This window comes from Spermophilus citellus (assembly GCF_964194105.1).
Source record: "Spermophilus citellus genome assembly, chromosome: 3".
Lineage (NCBI taxonomy): Eukaryota > Metazoa > Chordata > Mammalia > Rodentia > Sciuridae > Spermophilus > Spermophilus citellus.
The window spans coordinates 8,761,582-8,777,875 of NC_138184.1; the positions used below are offsets into that span (position 1 = coordinate 8,761,582).

At 49.6% G+C, this 16,294-nt stretch overlaps 1 protein-coding gene across 1 annotated transcript; it reads left to right on the forward strand.

Annotated features, from left to right (window-relative positions):
* Nucleotides 1-11,878: 11,878 nt before the first annotated feature.
* On the forward strand, nt 11,879-16,289 carry SHFL (shiftless antiviral inhibitor of ribosomal frameshifting). The gene is made up of 8 exons (XM_081287628.1): nt 11,879-12,199; nt 12,639-12,762; nt 12,918-12,967; nt 14,250-14,288; nt 14,501-14,650; nt 15,107-15,210; nt 15,334-15,488; nt 15,789-16,289. The coding sequence occupies exons 1-8, from the start codon at nt 12,179-12,181 to the stop codon at nt 16,025-16,027; spliced, it is 882 nt and encodes a 293-aa protein (XP_081143754.1). The 5' UTR covers nt 11,879-12,178; the 3' UTR covers nt 16,028-16,289.
* The last annotated feature ends 5 nt before the right edge of the window (nt 16,290-16,294 follow it).

Consider the following 16,294-nt stretch of genomic DNA (forward strand, 5'->3'; position numbering starts at 1 on the left):
CTTTTTAATGATATGTGAAAACATTCCAGCAAAAACCAATCCTCAAAAGGTAAACCTAGGGGCTGGGGATGTAGTCAGTTGGTAGAGTGCCTGCCTGGCATGCACAAGGCCCTGGGTTGGATCCCCAGCACCACAAAGGGAATCTTTCCCACCCTGCTCCCCCATCCAGGAACTAGAACTTGCATCCCTCGTCCCTCATGTTTTGGGATATCCAATGACCACAGACAAAGATGAAATTTACCTTTTATTTCCCTGTACACCCAAGGGCTTCCTCTTTGGAGGTCACACTTCTTTTGTTTTTGTACCAGTATTGAACCCAGGGGTGCTTAGTCACCAAGCCACATCTGCAGCCCTTTTTTTGTATTTTTATTTAGAGACAGGGTCTCGCTAAAGTTGCCTAGGGCCTCCCTAAGTTGCTGAGGCTGGCTTTAAACTTGCCATCCGCCTGCCTCAGCCTCTGAGCCACTGGGATTACAGGCGTGTGCCACACCTGGTGACGCCTGGCTAGGTCAGTCTTAACATTTAGGTGTTTTTTTTTTTTTTTAAGAACAAGCCTGATTTATTTGGTCCATAAGAAAAGGGCAGGGAGGGCCGGGGTGTATACAGCTCAGTGGTGGAGCACGTGCCTAGCTTGTGTGAGACTCAGCACCACAAAAAAAGAAAAAGAAAGGCCAGGATGGTCCATGTAGGGGGAAGGATAATATATGAGATGTAAAATACTAAGACGTGACGCCACGGCCATCGCGGTCCTAGAGCCACGAGTATTCTGTTGAGCCGCCCCACACTGTTCCAGCTCTCCTCCTCTGAGCCTTTCACCCTTGGTCTTCCTTGGGAATGTGGGTTCAACGGTGAACTCTCTACTTCCAGGTGCAAAGACAAGGCCACCAGGCCTGGGATGGTGTGAAGGATGTTTCCCCTCATGCCACACCTTAGAAAAAGCAGTGCAAGGGCTGGGGATGAGGGGCTGGGGATGTGGCTCAAGCGGTAGCGCGCTCGCCTGGCATGCATGCAGCCCGGGTTCGATCCTCAGTACCACATACCAACAAAGATGTTGTGTCTGCTGAAAACTAAAAAATAAATATTTAAAAAATTATCTCTCTCTTTAAAAAAAAAGAGAGAGAGAGAGAGACATTAAAAAGGGGGGGGCGGGATTAAAAAAAAAGGCTAAGGTAAATGGAACAATGACCCCTAAGCCAGAACATACCAAGGCCAGGACACACAGACAGCCCCACAGACAGACTGGTACTGGGTGGACTGTGATAGATGGTGTTTTAGATGCTGCCCACCTAACTCATCTCAGCAGATGCTCCAAACAGGTTGCTCAACTTCTGCACAAAAGGCATTCCTGGAAAAGTGCGGCGAGGCTGGTCCCCAGAACTCAACCAAAGACCTCTATGCTGTAAAGGACACTCCACTGATTCTGTGCTCTGGGGACATTCTACGCACTGAGGACAGCACAAATTATAAAATCCCAAATTACTCCTCACATCCTACATTTTATCATCAGAACTATATTTCCAGGGCTACTTTTTTAAATAATTAGATTTATCTCATTTTTAATTTGTTTAAATTAGTTATACATGACAGTAGAATGCATCTATGCACTTTGATAGATCATACATAGATGGGGTATAATTTATTTTCTGAGTGTACATGTTGCAGAATCACGTTGGTCACACAGTCACATATATACATACAGTAATAATGTCTGTTTCATTCTGCTGTCTTTCCCATCCCCACATTCTTTCCCCTCCCCTCCCTTCACTTCCCTCTACCTAATTTAAGGTGACACTATTCTTCCCTAGTGCCCCTCACCTTATTGTGAATTAGCATCCACATATTAGAGAAAACATTCGGCCTTTGGTTTTGTGGGATTGGCTTATTTTGCTTAGCATGACATTCTCCAACTCCAACCATTTACTAGCAAATGCCATAATTTCTATGCTGTAAAGGACATTCTACTGATTTCTGTGCTCTGGGGCATTCTATGTACTGATGACAGCACAAATTATAAAATCCCAAATTACTCCTCACCTCTTATGTGTCATCATCAGAACTATATTTCCAGGGCTACTTTTTAAAATAATTGGATTTATCTCATTGGGTATTTTTAAAAATTTTAATACTACTCAGCAAAGTAGTATTTTGTTGAGTATATACACCACATTTTCTTTATCCATTCATTGTTGAAAGGCACCTAGGTTGGTTCCAAAATTTAGCTATTGTGAATTGAGCTGCTATAAACATTGATGTGGCTGCATTACTGTAGTATGCTGATTTTAAGTCCTTTGGGTATAAACCGAGGAGTGGGATAACTGGGTCAAATGGTGGTGCCATTCCAAGTTGTTCTGAGGAATCTCCATACTGCTTTCCATATTGGGTGCACCAATTTTCAATCCCACCAGCAATGTATGAGTGTGCCTTTTTCCCCACATCCTCGCCAACATTTATTGTTACCTGTATTCTTTTTAAAAAATATATTTTTAGTTATACATGGGCACAATATCTTTATTTTGTTTATTTATTTTTATGTGGTGCTGAGGATCGAACCCAGGGTCTCACATGTGACAGGAGAGTGCTCTACCGCTGAGCCACCAACCCCAGCCCCTGTTACCTGTACTCTTGATGATTGCCATTGTGACAGGAGTGAGATGAAATCTTATAGTAGTTTTGATTTGCACTTCTCTAATTGCTAGAGATGTTGAACACATTTTCATAAATTTGTTGAGCGATTGTATTTCTTCTTCTGTGAAGTGTCTGTTCAGTTCTTTGACCCATTTATTGACTTTTTGTGTGTGTGTGTGTGTTGACTTTTTGAGTTCTTTATATATCCTAGAGATTAATGCTTTATCGGAAGTGCATGTGGTAAAGATTTTCTCCCAGTCTGCAGGCTCTCTCCTCACATTATTGATTGTATCCTTTATTGAGAAGAAGCTTTTTAATTTGAATCCATCCCATTTATTGATCCTTGATTTTACTTCTTGCACTTTAGGAGTCTTGTTAAGGAAGTCAGATTCTAGGCCACATGGTAAAGATTCAGGCCTATTTTTTCTTCTATTAGGCTCAAGGTCTCTGTTCTAGTGCCTAAGTCTTTGACCCAGTTTGAGTTGATTTTTGTGCAGGGTGAGAGAGAGAGGTTTGATTTTATTTTGCTATATATAGGTTTCCAGTTTTGCCAGCATCATTTGTTAAATACGCTGTCTTTTCTCCAGTGAATGTTTTTGGCACCTTTGTCTAGTCAGACATAACCATATTTATTTGGGTTTGTCTCTGTGTCCTCTATTCTGTACCATTGGGCTACAAGTCTCTTTTGGTGCCAATACCATGCCATTTTTGTTACTATAGCTCTGTAGTATAGTTTAAGGTCTGGTATTGTGATGCCTCCTGCTTCACTTTTCTTACTAAGGATTGCTTTAGCTATTCTGGGTCTCTTATTTTTCCAAATAAATTTCAGGCTAGGGATGTGGCTCAAGTGGTAGCATGCTTGCCTAGCATGCGTGAGACACTGGGTTCGATTCTCAGCACCACATAAAAATAAAATAAATATATCATGTCCACCTAAAACTAACTAAATAAATATTTTTTTAAAAAATTCATGACTGCCTTTTCTATTTCTATGAAGAATGTCATTGGGATTTTAACAGGAATTGTATTAATTCTGTTTAATGCTTTTGGTAAGTAATATAGCCATTTTGACAATATTAATCCTGCCTATCCAGGAACATGGGAGATCTTTCCATCTTCAACTTCTTTCTTTAGTGTTCTGTAGTTTTCACTGTAGAGGTCTTTCATTTCTTTTGTTAGTTTGATTCCCAGGTTTTTTTGTTTTGTTTTGTTTTTGTTTTTTGGTTTTTTTGTTTTGTTTTGTTTTTTGTTTTTTTAGGCCATTGTGAATAGGTTAGTTTTCCTAATTTCTCTTTCAGTGGATTCATTGTTGATGTATAGGAATACATTTGATTTATGGGCATTGATTTTATGTCCTGCTACTTTGCTGAATTCATTTAGAAGTTCTCTGGTGGGATTTTTTTTTTTTTTTTTTTTGGATCTTCTAGATATAGAATCATGTCATTAGCAAATAGTATAGTTTGAGTTCTTCTTTACCTATTTGTATCCCTTTAATTTCTTTCTTTTAATTGCTCTGGCTAGAGTTTCAAGGATGATGTTGAATAGAAGTGGTGCAAGAGAACATCCTTGTCTTGTTCCAGTTTTTAAAGGGAATGCTTTCAATTTTTATCCATTTAGAATGATGCTGGCCTTGGGTTTAGCATGGATAGCTTTTACAATGCTGATGTATGTTCCTACTATCCCTAGTTTTTTCTAGTGTTCTTTTTTAAAATATTGTCTAGTTGTCAATGAATATTTATTTATTTATATGTAGTGCTAAGAATCGAACCCAGTGCCTCACACATGCTAGGCAAGCGCTCTACCACTGAGCCACAACCCCAGGCACCCCCTCTTTTTTCTAGTGTTTTGAACAGGAAGGTGTGCTGTATTTTGTCAAAAGCTTTTTCTGCATCTATTGAGATGATCCTATGATTCTTGTTTTTAAGTCTATTAATATGATGAATTACATTTATTGATTTCCGTATGTTGAACCAACCCTGCATCCCTGGGATGACTCCACTTGATGTGGTGCACTATCTTTTTTTTTTTTTTTTTTAATATTTTTTCAGTTTTCGGCATACACATCTTTTTTTTTTTCTTTTTAGAGTGAGAGAGGAGAGAGAGAGAGAGAGAGAGAGAGAGAGAATTTTTAACATTTTATTTTTTAGTTCTCGGCGGACACAACATCTTTGTTGGTATGTGGTGCTGAGGATCGAACCCGGGCCGCACGCATGCCAGGCGAGTGTGCTACCGCTTGAGCCACATCCCCAGCCCGGTGCACTATCTTTTTAATGTTTTTGTATGTGATTTGCCAGAATTTTATTGAGAATTTTTGCATCTATGTTCATCAGGGATATTGGTCTGAAGTTTTCTTTCCTTGATGGGTCTTTGCCTGCTTTTGCTATCAGGGTGATATCAGCCTCGTAGAATGAGTTTGGAAGGGTTCCCTCCTTTTCTATTTCACGGGGGTATTTTCCTTTGATTACAGAAATGATGAATGCTCACTGCAAAAGAAATCCAGCTGTTAGAGAAATAGGCCATAAGGAAATAAGGTGGTGCGGAGCTCTACCTATGGAGACGCACATCAATGTTTCTGCAGAATTTTTCTTATGTCCAAACCAGTCTCTGTGTCTCTTCTGTTTTGTTTTTTATGAGTCCTGGGGGTTGAACCCAGGGGTGCTATACCACTGAGCTAAATCCCCAGCCCTTTTTTATTTTTTGTTTTGAGGCAGGGTCTCTAAGCTGCGGAGGCTGACCTCAAACTTGTGATCCTCCTGTCTCAGCCTCCTGAGTTGCTGGGATGACAGGCGTGGGCAACTGCGCCCAGCTGATTGTGTTTCCAGGTCCCCCAGGATTGACATGGAAATGACCATCATGAAGGAAGAAGTCCAGCCTCGCAGGCCCCCCGCAGGAGGCAGGCGTGCTGTGCAGCCCACGTGAGGAGGCGCAGGCTGGCCAGGGAACAGAGGAGCAGGAGGAAGGTGGGGGCAAGACCATCCTGAGGTCTCCAGGATGGAATGGGTGAGGCTGGGTCTGCAGGTTCAGGATGGGGCAGCGGGAATCACTTCAGTGGGCTCTGGGGTGTCGGGCTGTTCCTGATTGACTATGCCTGGCCCTGGGGTGAAGAGGGCCGGTGGTCAGATCCCCAGAGTGTGACAGCCCCTTAGAGGAGGGGGTGGGAATGCGGGCCCTGAGTTCTCCTTTCTCACGGATCCTTCACTTCCTCTTTTCTTGATATCTATACAAGTATAATTAAATGATTACTTGTGATATCATCGTGCTCACGTTTCTCATCCCCATTAAGACTCTGAGCTTTGGCGCACACCTGTAATCCCAGTGGCTCAGGAGACTGAGGCAGGAGGACCGCAAGTTCAAAGCCAGCCTCAGCAGCTTCGTGAGGTTCTAAGCAACTCAGCGAGACCCTGTCCCTAAATAAAATACAAAAAAGGGCCAGGGACCTGGCTCAGGGGTTAAGCGCCCCTGGGTTGGTTGGTTTGTTTTACTGAAAACAAAACATGAGCTTCGGAAGGGCAGACAGTGCCTTGTTCTTGGATGCACCTAGCACCCACTGCCACACGGGCAGCACTAGATGCGCATCTCACAAATTAATAAACGGATGGATCTCATGGGTTTCATCTTTGACTCAATTACACTAATGTGTCAATGGCTGCCTTTCTTCTCAGTGTCTCAGCACTTCCTCCTTTCCCACACCTTTTATAAAAACAAAGGGTAGGGCTGGGGATGTGGCTCAACTGGTAGCGCGCTCGCCTGGCATGCGTACGGCCCGGGTTCGATCCTCAGCACCACATACCAACAAAGATGTTGTGTCCGCCGAGAACTAAAAAATAAATATTAAAAATAAAATTCTCTTCTCTCTCTCTCTCTCTCTCTCTCTCTCTCTCTAAAAAAAAAAAAAGGGTAAGCTGGGGATGTAGCCCAGCTTGTCCAGCATGTGTGAGGCCCGGGGTTCCATTCTCAGCCCTGCCCCCCAAAATAAAAGAAAGAAAGAAAAATAAAGGATAAAGCTGGGGTTGTAGGTCAGTATTAGAGCATTTGCCTAGCATGTATGAGGCACTGGGTTCGATCTTCAGCACCACAAGAAAACAAATAAGTAAAAAAAGGTTAAATTCGAAGAAGGAGAAGGAGGAGGAGGAGGAGGAGGAGAAGGGGAGGAGGAGGAGGAGGAGAAGGAGAAGGGGAGGAGGAGGAGGAGGAGGAGGAGGAGGAGAAAAAGAAAGAGAAGGCACTAACGCTCACACCACTGCATAAACCAGCCCAGGTCAAGAGGATCACGAAACTCAAACCCAACTCTCAGTGGGTAGGCAGCGCCCCGGTGTGGTCGATGGGAATATTTCAGGTTTGGGTTCATCTACAAATGCCCGAATTCAATGCCTGGTTATGTCTCTGTTTGTCCTTCAGAATCGACTTTCCCCCTTCTCCTTCCTGCCCCAACTCATGGGCTATCTCCCCTCCTTGCCTCTTGAGCACAGCCAACAGGAGATGGGAGGGTGGGAGGGAGAGAGATCGGGTCTCCAGTCCAGCCCCCTGAGGTGGGCTGCTCTTCTGCCCCACTGTGAAGGCACAATGTGGTAGAAGAGCCGCTCCCTGACTTTCAAGGCGTGGTCAGGAAAAGAGGCAACTTTCTGGCTGGGGGTGTGGCTCAGTGGGACAGTGCTTGCCTAACATGTGCAAGGCCCTGGGTTCAAGCCCCCGCACGGTGGCATGGGAGGATGGGAGATTCAGTTTCCAGGAGGCTCTCCCCCTCTTGAACACAATGCTCTGGGGAGGACAGCTGCCATGTTGGGAGGCCAGTCAGCACCCACCAGCCAGCTACAGTGTGAGCCATCTTGGAAACAGGTCTGCCAGCCTCAGTCAAACCCTCTTGGAACTGAAGCTCCAGCCAATGTCTAGACTGTAGCCTTGTGAGAGACCCTGAACCCCAACAGCCCAGCAGAGCCATTCATGGAATCCTGGTCCAGAAATACTGGATGAAATAATAAGTGTCTAGTATTCTAAGCTGCTACACTTGGGGCAATTTGTAACACTGCAATAAAAAAAATTAATACAATCGGTAACAAATGTCCCATGCTTCCACCCCAGGACCCTTGCACATGCTGTTCCCTCTGCCTGGAACTCTCTTTCCCCAGATATCCACTTAGTTCCCTCCCTTAGCTCCTGCAGGTCTCTCCTCAGATGTCACTTCCTGTGCCTTCCCTGATCCTTTTTACCCATCTTCTTACCCCAGCTCATTTCTCATCATATCATTTACATACCCTGTTCTATTAGATTGTTATGGGAGCGGGGATATTGGGGATTGAATGCAGGGGTGATCTGCTGAGCTACATCCCTGGCAATATTTATTTTTTATTTGGAAATAGCATCTCACTAAGTTGCCAAAGGTAGCCTCAAACTTGCAATCCTCCTGCCTCAGCCTCCCAAGTAGCTGGGATTACAGGCATGTGCCACAGTACCTGGCACATATTCATTTCTTTTCTGTCTCCCCCACTTCAGCGCCAGTTCCACAAGGACAGGGGTCTTTGTGTCTGCAGTGCCTGGAACAGTGCCTGACACACAGTAAACACTCTATACGGGGGCCACCATTATTAGAATCTTGCAGAACTGAAGTGCGTTGGGACTGGAGCAGCTTCCACTAAGTAGACTTAATGCCTACCACAGCGGGGACTCTGCAGAGCTGTGAGCTCCCCGGGCAAACAGACCAGCCACTGGCAACTCTAATGGGACAGCCCCTTCAGACTTCCCCACTGCTGCCACAAAAATCTCAGTTCCTTGATACAGTCTCTAACCCCTGTCCTGCCTGAACTTCCACCATCCAGCTACAAAGAACCAAGAACTGTTTGCGGTTCAGTAATATCACCTTCTCCAGAGTGGGGTCACACAGCCCCCACTTAGGGGGTTCAACTAAAAAACATATGAACATCTGGATTTTTATTTTATTTCTTTATTGTTACTGGGAATTAAAGCCAGGGGTGTTTATCCACTTGGCCACATCCCCACCCCTCTTTATTTTGTATTTTGATTTAGGGTCTCACTAAATTGCTTAGAGTCTCACTAAGTTGCTGAGGCTGGCCTTGAACTTGCAATCCTCCTGCCTCGGCCTCTCCACTTGCTGGGATTACAGGTGTGCACCATCACACCTGGCAACATTGTATTTTTAATGGCTATTTTCATTTTTTAAAGAATATATCTTGGGATTGGGGTTGTGGCTCAGTGGTAGAGCAATTGACTCGCACATGTGGGGCCCTTGGTTCGATCCTCAGCCCCACATATAAATAAACAATTTTTTAAAAAAAGGTATTGTGCCCATCTACAACTACAAAAAACATTAAAAGAAAAAAATATATATCTTTAGTCAGGTGCAGTGACGCATGCCTGTAAAGTGGCACATGCCTGTAATCCCAACACCCAGGAGGCTGGGGCAGAAGGTTCACATGTTCTGTGAACCCAGGCTGGCCTGGGCAACTTAGTGAGACCCTGTCTCAAAGTAAAAAAAGAATTTTTAAAAAAAGGGCTGAGGGGGGCCTGGGGTTGTGGCTCGCCTAGCATGCACAAGGCACTGGGTTCAATCCTTGGCACCACATAAATGTAAAATAAAGATGTTGTATCCACCTAAAACTTAAGAATAAATATTAAAAAATTAAAAATTAGGGATTCCACCTCTTGGGTCCCCTTCTTCCTCCGGGAGAAGTCTTTTCTGCTGTCCTTTAATAAACTTCTAATTCCTACTCAAAAAAAAAAAAATTAAAAATTAAAAAGGGCTAAGGGGATATCTCAGTGGTAGAGCACCCTTGGGTTCATTCTTCAGTTCAGTAAAAAAAATAAAAGTATTGATGTGATAAATATATGATAAATATATTATTATACAATAATAATCTATAAAATTTATTAGTATAATTACATTTTTTTTTCTACTGGGGATTGAACCCAAAAGTACTTAAAGCTAGAGGTACTTAATTACATTCCGGTCCTTTTTATTTTTTTGAGACAGAGTCTCAGGGCTTCTTCACTAAGTTGCTGAGGCTGGCTTTGAACTTGAGATTCTCCTGCCTCAGCCTCCCAAGCCACTGGGATTACAGGCGAGCACCACTGTGTCTGGCTACTTTCTCATTTTTGCAGCGCTGGGGATCAAATCCTGGGCTTCAGACACACCAGGCAAGCACCCTTACACTGAGCTAGATCCCCAACCCACTAGTACAACTATATTTGTATTTAATTTGTTCATTCAGTTTTAAATGGGTTTTTGTTTTATTTTTATTTATTTTTATTTTTTAATATTTACTTATTTATGTATTTTTCTTTTTTAGTTTTTTAGGTGGACACATTATTTTTGTTTTTATGTGGTGCTGAGGATCAAACCCAGTGCCTCATGCATGCTAGGCGAGAGCTCTACTACTGAGCCACAACTCCAGCGCTTTATTTTTATTTTTGATTGACATAATTACACATATTTGTGGGCTACAATGTAATGTTTTGACACATGAATACATTGTATAAAGATCACAGGTCATATGTGAAAAATTAGCCTATCCATACTTACCATTTCTTTGCAGTAAGACTGTTCTTTTTTTTTTTTTTTTTTTTGTACCCGGGATTGAACCCAGGGGTGCTTTACTATTGAGCCACATACCAGCCCTTTTTTATTTTGAGACAGGTTCTCCCTGAGTTGCTTAGAGCCTCACTAAGTTAGCCTCACTAACAGCTGAGGCTGTTCTCAAATTTGCAATCCTCCTGCCTCAGCCTCCTAAACTGCTGGGATTACAGACAAGGGCCACTGTGCCTGGCTCCTTCTAGCTATTTTTCAATGTACACAGTGGCCCAACTGACAACAGAACTTCGGTGTTCCTTTCTAAATATAACGTTGCACTCTGACCGGCCTCTCCCCAGCCTCTGGAAACCACTGTTCTACTCTCAACTTCTATAAAATCGACTTTTTAAAGTTCCACCCATGAGAGGGATCACCTGATATCTGTCTTCGGACCAGGCTTATTTCACTGAACGCGCTGACCTCTGGCCTCCTCCCTGTAGTTGCAGATGACAGGATTTTCTTCTTCGCTGGCTCAGTGGTATCCGCTGTGTGTGCGCTAGGTTTCCTTGTCCACCCATCTGTTGCTTCCACACCTTGTGATTGTGCAGGGCTCTGCGGTAAATACCCGAGTAAAGCGGTCTCTTCAACTCGCTGCTTTTCTTTCCTTTAGATACAAATACCCAGCAGCGCGATTGATGGATCCTAGGATAGTCTTTTTAAAAATTTTTTAGGAACTTCTACCCCATTGTCCATATTGACTGTAGTATCTGAATATAATTCACAAATGAATGTCCATCTTGGGATGAGGCTTCAACCTCTGTACGAAAGGGCCGGAAAACTGAAAAAGCATTTTAGGATTGGTTTTCCCAAGGCAACTTTGCCTCCCAGGGACCGTGGCAATGTCTGGAGTCCAGTTTGATTGCGCGACTGGGGAGGGCTGTCCCTGGCACCTCGCGGGTGGAGACCAGGGATGCTGCCCCGCACCCTACAGAGCCCAGGACAGCCCACAAGGCGGTCCCCCCCCTCGACAGCACATGCCAGCTGAGACCCTGCCCCAAACACCACTGTCTTGCTTCCTTCTCCCCTCTATTCTTCGCCTAGCTAAAACCTTAAACTTCAGGGCTTCTGTACAAATTGTCCCCTTCTCCATGAAGCCATGGCTGGTGTCCTCAGGCTTGACAAGAGCCTATCTAAGGGCTCCCCAGCCCACTGCGTTAGAATGGTCCTGGACCACCGGATTGTCAACCTCCCGATTTACAGTGTGGATTCCCTGGCGCCTTGAGGCAGCGGATTCTGCCTGGCTGTTAGGGGCCAGGAATCTGTATTCTTCTTAACCATCCTCATCGTCTGCCCCTACCGCGGTCCCACCGTGGGTGGCCCAGTGACCAGGGGAGTGTCTACGGTGTGGCAGGCGCCATTAAGTTTCCTGCCGGGGAATCCCGGCACACACTCTGCTCCAGGAGGTAGGCTTTCCTGTCGTGCCCATTTTACAGAGAAGTAAACTGAGCTTCAATGAGATGATGGTGGCCAGGTGAAAGACTCAGAGCAAGAAAAGGGGCCAGGTGCCTGATTCCCGGGAGAGCGAGAGCGCGAGCGCGGGGCGCAGGGTGACGAACTGGGGAGCGCGCTCGGAGGTGGGGGCCGCGGGGACCAGCCGCGGCCTTCGGATGCGGCCCCGCCCCCACGAGGGACGTGAAGACGCGGACCCCGCGCAGCGTGGGGACATGTGACCGACTGCAGAGGCCGCGCCGCCTCCCCCGCCCGAGGGGTGCGCGCTCCGCCGCAGGGCGCAGACCCCGGGCGCCAGGCTGGGTTCGGGGCGCCAGAGCAGAGGCGGAGCCGAGGCGGAGCCAGCGCGCCCCGTCCCCCAAGAATCGAAAGCGAAAGAGGGGCCGGGGAGGAAGGGCGGAGCCGCCGCGAGGCACCGCCCCCTGCCCTGCGCGGCGGCCGGACCGACGGGCGCGCCCAGGTAGGGGGCGGCCGCGCCGCGCAGTGCGGACCCTCACGGAGACCTGCGCTGCCGCCGCCACCATGTCTCAGGAAGGGGTGGAGGTAGGAGATGGCTTCGGCTGGGCCGGGGGCCGCGACCTACGCCGAGGGGGCTTCGCAGTTCCGGGGGACTCCATCCGGAGCCAGCCTCCCCTCGGTGACGTTAGGCCCCCTTGAAGCAGAGAGCGACGCCCACGTCCCCCAGAGCGAAGCGCGGCCTCCCCGAGGGAAAGCGGGGGCTGCAGGGTCAGGGGTCAGGGACCAGGGGTTGTCTGGCCGTCCCCCGCCCCGTCCCCTAGGCCGGGCCGCGCGCTCCAGCCCGCACCCTCCCCCAGCGCCCCGCGAGGACTTTGGCTTTTTCCAGGAAATGCCTTAAAGGGATGCGGGGGGAGCGGAGGCCAGAACCAAGGGTCAAGCTCAGGCCCGAAGAAAGATACCCAGAGATGGGGGAGGGCCGTCGCTCCTCTCCTTCCCCTACTCGAGGCCCCTGTCCCCATCACAGCTGGAGAAGAGCGTCCGGCGCCTCCGGGAGAAGTTTCATGGGAAGGTGTCCAACAAGAAGGCAGGGGTGCTGATGAGGAAATTCGGCAGCGACCACACCGGAGTGGGACGCTCCATCGTGTACGGTGAGCGGCTGGGCCCTGGAGTTGGGCTGGGACCACGTGGTTTAGGGAGAGGTGTGGAGACCCTCTCCCCGGAGGTCCCAGCCTTGGGGAGACCGCGGGACCTGGAACTGCAACAGACCTCTGAAGGGCCCTTCCTTCACTGACTCTCCCATCAGGGGTAAAGCAGAGAGATGGCCAGGAACTGAGTAACGACCTGGATGCCCAGGTAACCTGTCCCCTCGCCCCAAGGACTGGGTAACCGGAAGAAGAGAGAGGGGACCCCCACCCGACGTGGTGACCCACTCTGGAGCTAGAGGGCCTGGCCACAGATGGTCCTCCACTCATCAACCGACTTTTTCCTCTCAATCCGTTTCTGGCCGGGGCTTGAAACAGGCAGTGCAACAAGCCAGGCGGGAGAGGCCTCCAGAGGTCAGGGAAGGCTGCCTGGGGCTGGGGCTGGCAAGACTTCACGATGGGGAGAATGAAGCCCCGGAAGAGGAAGCAGAGGGAAGAGGGAAGACAAAGATCTTCCAGGAGGAGGGAAGTCAGAAAGGGAACTGGCCCCAGAAGAAGGAGGGTTAGGAGCTGGGGAGGAGGGAGGAGGGAACCCGTGTGTGAAAGGAAGGAATGAATGGCTTTGATGCACAGGTGCAAGATGGCCACCTGCCTCGTAAGACAGCTTTGGTGGCTGATAATCTGAATGTCCCTGATGGAAAGGCCAATCACAGAGTTATTAAAGAGCATATAAAGTATGTTGTCTCTTTATATACATAGAGCATAGGATTACAAAAACAATAGCAATACATTGAGCATTTCCCTTGTGGCAGGACTCCAGGAACTGACTTTTTTGTGGCAACAGTGACCCCATTAGACAGGTCCTAATATGCATCACCCCATTTTACAGACAAGGAAAGTAAGGCCCAGCATGATGACCTCGTTGTCCAGGTTCATGCAGCAAGCAGGTGCTAGCTGGGATTGGAACCCTGGCCACCTGGAATCAGAGCCTGGCTCTGAGGTGCCCCTCAATAACAACCCCAGGGACAAGTACCTTGCCCTACTTTCCACAGTTGGAAGTGACAGAGCCGGGATTCCAACCTGCCTCTGTCTGAATCCACGTCCCAAACACTTAGCCTAAGGCAGTGTGGCCTCAAGGAAGCAATATGTCAGTGTCAATAGCCTGTGGTGAGTCTTCAGGCAGGAAGAGGGTATGGGGTCCAGGCTCCGCCAGCCATGCTCACTTGGGGTACTCTCAGGCTCTGGGCCTCAGTTTCGGGCATGCCCTCCTCCCAGGGCTGTTATTTGGATACCTGAGGCCACACTGGTGGCTCTCAGTAAGTGAGGCACGGCTCAGTCAGCTCCTGGGACTTAGGGGCACCCTCTTCTCAAAGGGAGCCAGGGCCACCTCTCCCCATCCAGGAGCCACCATGCAGGGACCCCTCCCCCAGCAAACAAGGGTACAAAGAGGCCCGAGAGCCTGGCCCAGTTTCTGCCCCAGTGTCTCCATCTAGGACCCACCAGAGGACATGAAGCAGGATCGGGATATCCAGGTGCGTTGGTGGCTGGGACAAGGCCAGGGTGTGGGATGAGGGAGGAAAGGCAGAGGGGACATCTGTCTGTCTGTTCGTCCGTCCATCCATCCATTCATGGCAGACAGCACAGGGGCAGGACAGGGACACATTTGTAGGGAGAAGAGGGCTGACATTTATGTTTGTGGAGGAGGGTGACCCCCCTTCTCGTCCCCACCAACCCCATTCCACAGGCGGTGGCCACCTCCCTCATGCCATTGACGCAAGCCAACCTGCGCATGTTCCAGCGTGCCCAGGACGACCTGATCCCTGCCGTGGACCGCCAGTTTGCCTGTTCCTCCTGTGATCACGTTTGGTGGCGCCGCGTGCCCCAGCGCAAAGAGGTGATGCTCCCAAGCTCAACCTTGATTCTGTCCCATACTTCACTCCTAAGCCCCATCCTCAGCAGCCACCCCTCTGACCAAAGGACATGAGCCTTTGAGAGCTCGGTGACACTTCCAACCTTGGAGCCCGACTGTGAGCTCTGATCTCAACCCGTGGCACCAAGGTGGGCTCCTGACCTTGGATTTGAGAAGCCAAACCCCTGCCCAAGAGCCTGACCCTGTGCAGTTTGGCACCTATGGAGTCAAACCCGAGGAGCCCCGACACACCACGGCTGGCTTCTGCCCGGGGCCTGTGGGGCCCGCTGTGTGCCCACTGCCCTGGTGTCCACGTTGCCGCAGTGGCCGTCACAGGTGGCCAGTGTGACCTGCTGGACGTACAGTCCAGCAGCTCCAGCACCAGCAGCCGCTGCGGTGCCACTGCACTGGCGACAACCCAGTGCCCTCTCCACACCCCAGGTGTCTCGGTGCCGGAAATGCCGCAAGCGCTACGACCCAGTGCCCTGTGACAAGATGTGGGGCGTGGCCGAGTTCCACTGCCCGAAGTGTCGGCATAACTTCCGGTGAGGGCACTGACCCCCACCCCACCCTCACTCCTGCCCCTTCCCAGTCCTGTCCCACCCCGTCCTGGCCCCAACCCCGGCCCAGCCTCGCCCTCGGACCCTCACAGCCCTGCCCGCCCCCAGGGGCTGGGCACAAATGGGGTCCCCGTCCCCCTGCTACGGGTGCGGCTTCCCCGTGTATCCAACACGGATCCTCCCCCCGCGCTGGGACCGGGACATGGACCGCCGCAGCACACACACCCACTCCTGCTCGGCTGCCGACTGCTACAACCGGCGAGGTGAGCCCCACCTGCAATCACCTTCCGGGCTCCCCTTTCCTTGGCCCGAGTCTTGTCCATGGGGTTCTGAGGTCCCGTGGCCTCTGTTCTGGGCTCCTGTCTTATCCCTGCAGTCCCAGCTGACCCCGTGTCCCTGGCTCTCTGTAGTCTCCAGGTGCTCGGTTTCCTGCAGCTCTGTCCCCATAATCTGTGGACTCGGTCCCTTCCTGGCCTCCACGGAGCCCCACATAGCCCCTGCTGCCTCATCCCGAGTCTCCCGGGACCTTGGGCCCCGTGACCTCAGCTCCTCTCCCTCCCCAGAGCCCCATGTGCCTGGCACGTCCTGTGCACACCCCAAGAGCCGCAAACAGAACCACCTGCCCAAAGTCCTCCACCCCAGCAACCCCCACGTCAGCAGCGGCTCTACGGTGGCCACTTGCCTGAGCCAGGGCGGCCTCCTGGAGGACCTGGACAACCTCATCTTGGAGGACCTGAAGGAGGAGGAGGAGGAGGAGGAGGAGGAAGAGGAGGAGGAGGAGGAGGGCAGGCCCAGGGAGTGACCCCCGCGGGCGCACACACCAGACGCGGGCTCTGGATGCTCTGTGTTGTTATAAATGTGAGCTCAAAGCCGAGACAAGTGCCCTTGGGGAGCTGTCTGGGCCCGCGACACGGGTGGGGGACTCCTGGGTCCTGTTCTGGGGCTCTGGGGAGCAAATCCACAGTGGGAAAGTCCGGGACAGGCTCAGCACTGAGCCACAGAGAAGGTGCGGCCAGGACAATTTAGTCTTCTGCTGGGAAACACCCCGGGGCCAGGCGGGCAGAGGCCC

Coding starts and splice junctions, on each gene's coding strand:
- SHFL (XM_081287628.1), top strand. CDS start 12,179: ATGTCTCAGGAAGGGGTGGAG. Junction 12,200..12,638: donor TGTCTCAGGAAGGGGTGGAG/GTAGGAGATGGC, acceptor TCCCCATCACAG/CTGGAGAAGAGCGTCCGGCG. Junction 15,211..15,333: donor AAGTGTCGGCATAACTTCCG/GTGAGGGCACTG, acceptor GCCCGCCCCCAG/GGGCTGGGCACAAATGGGGT.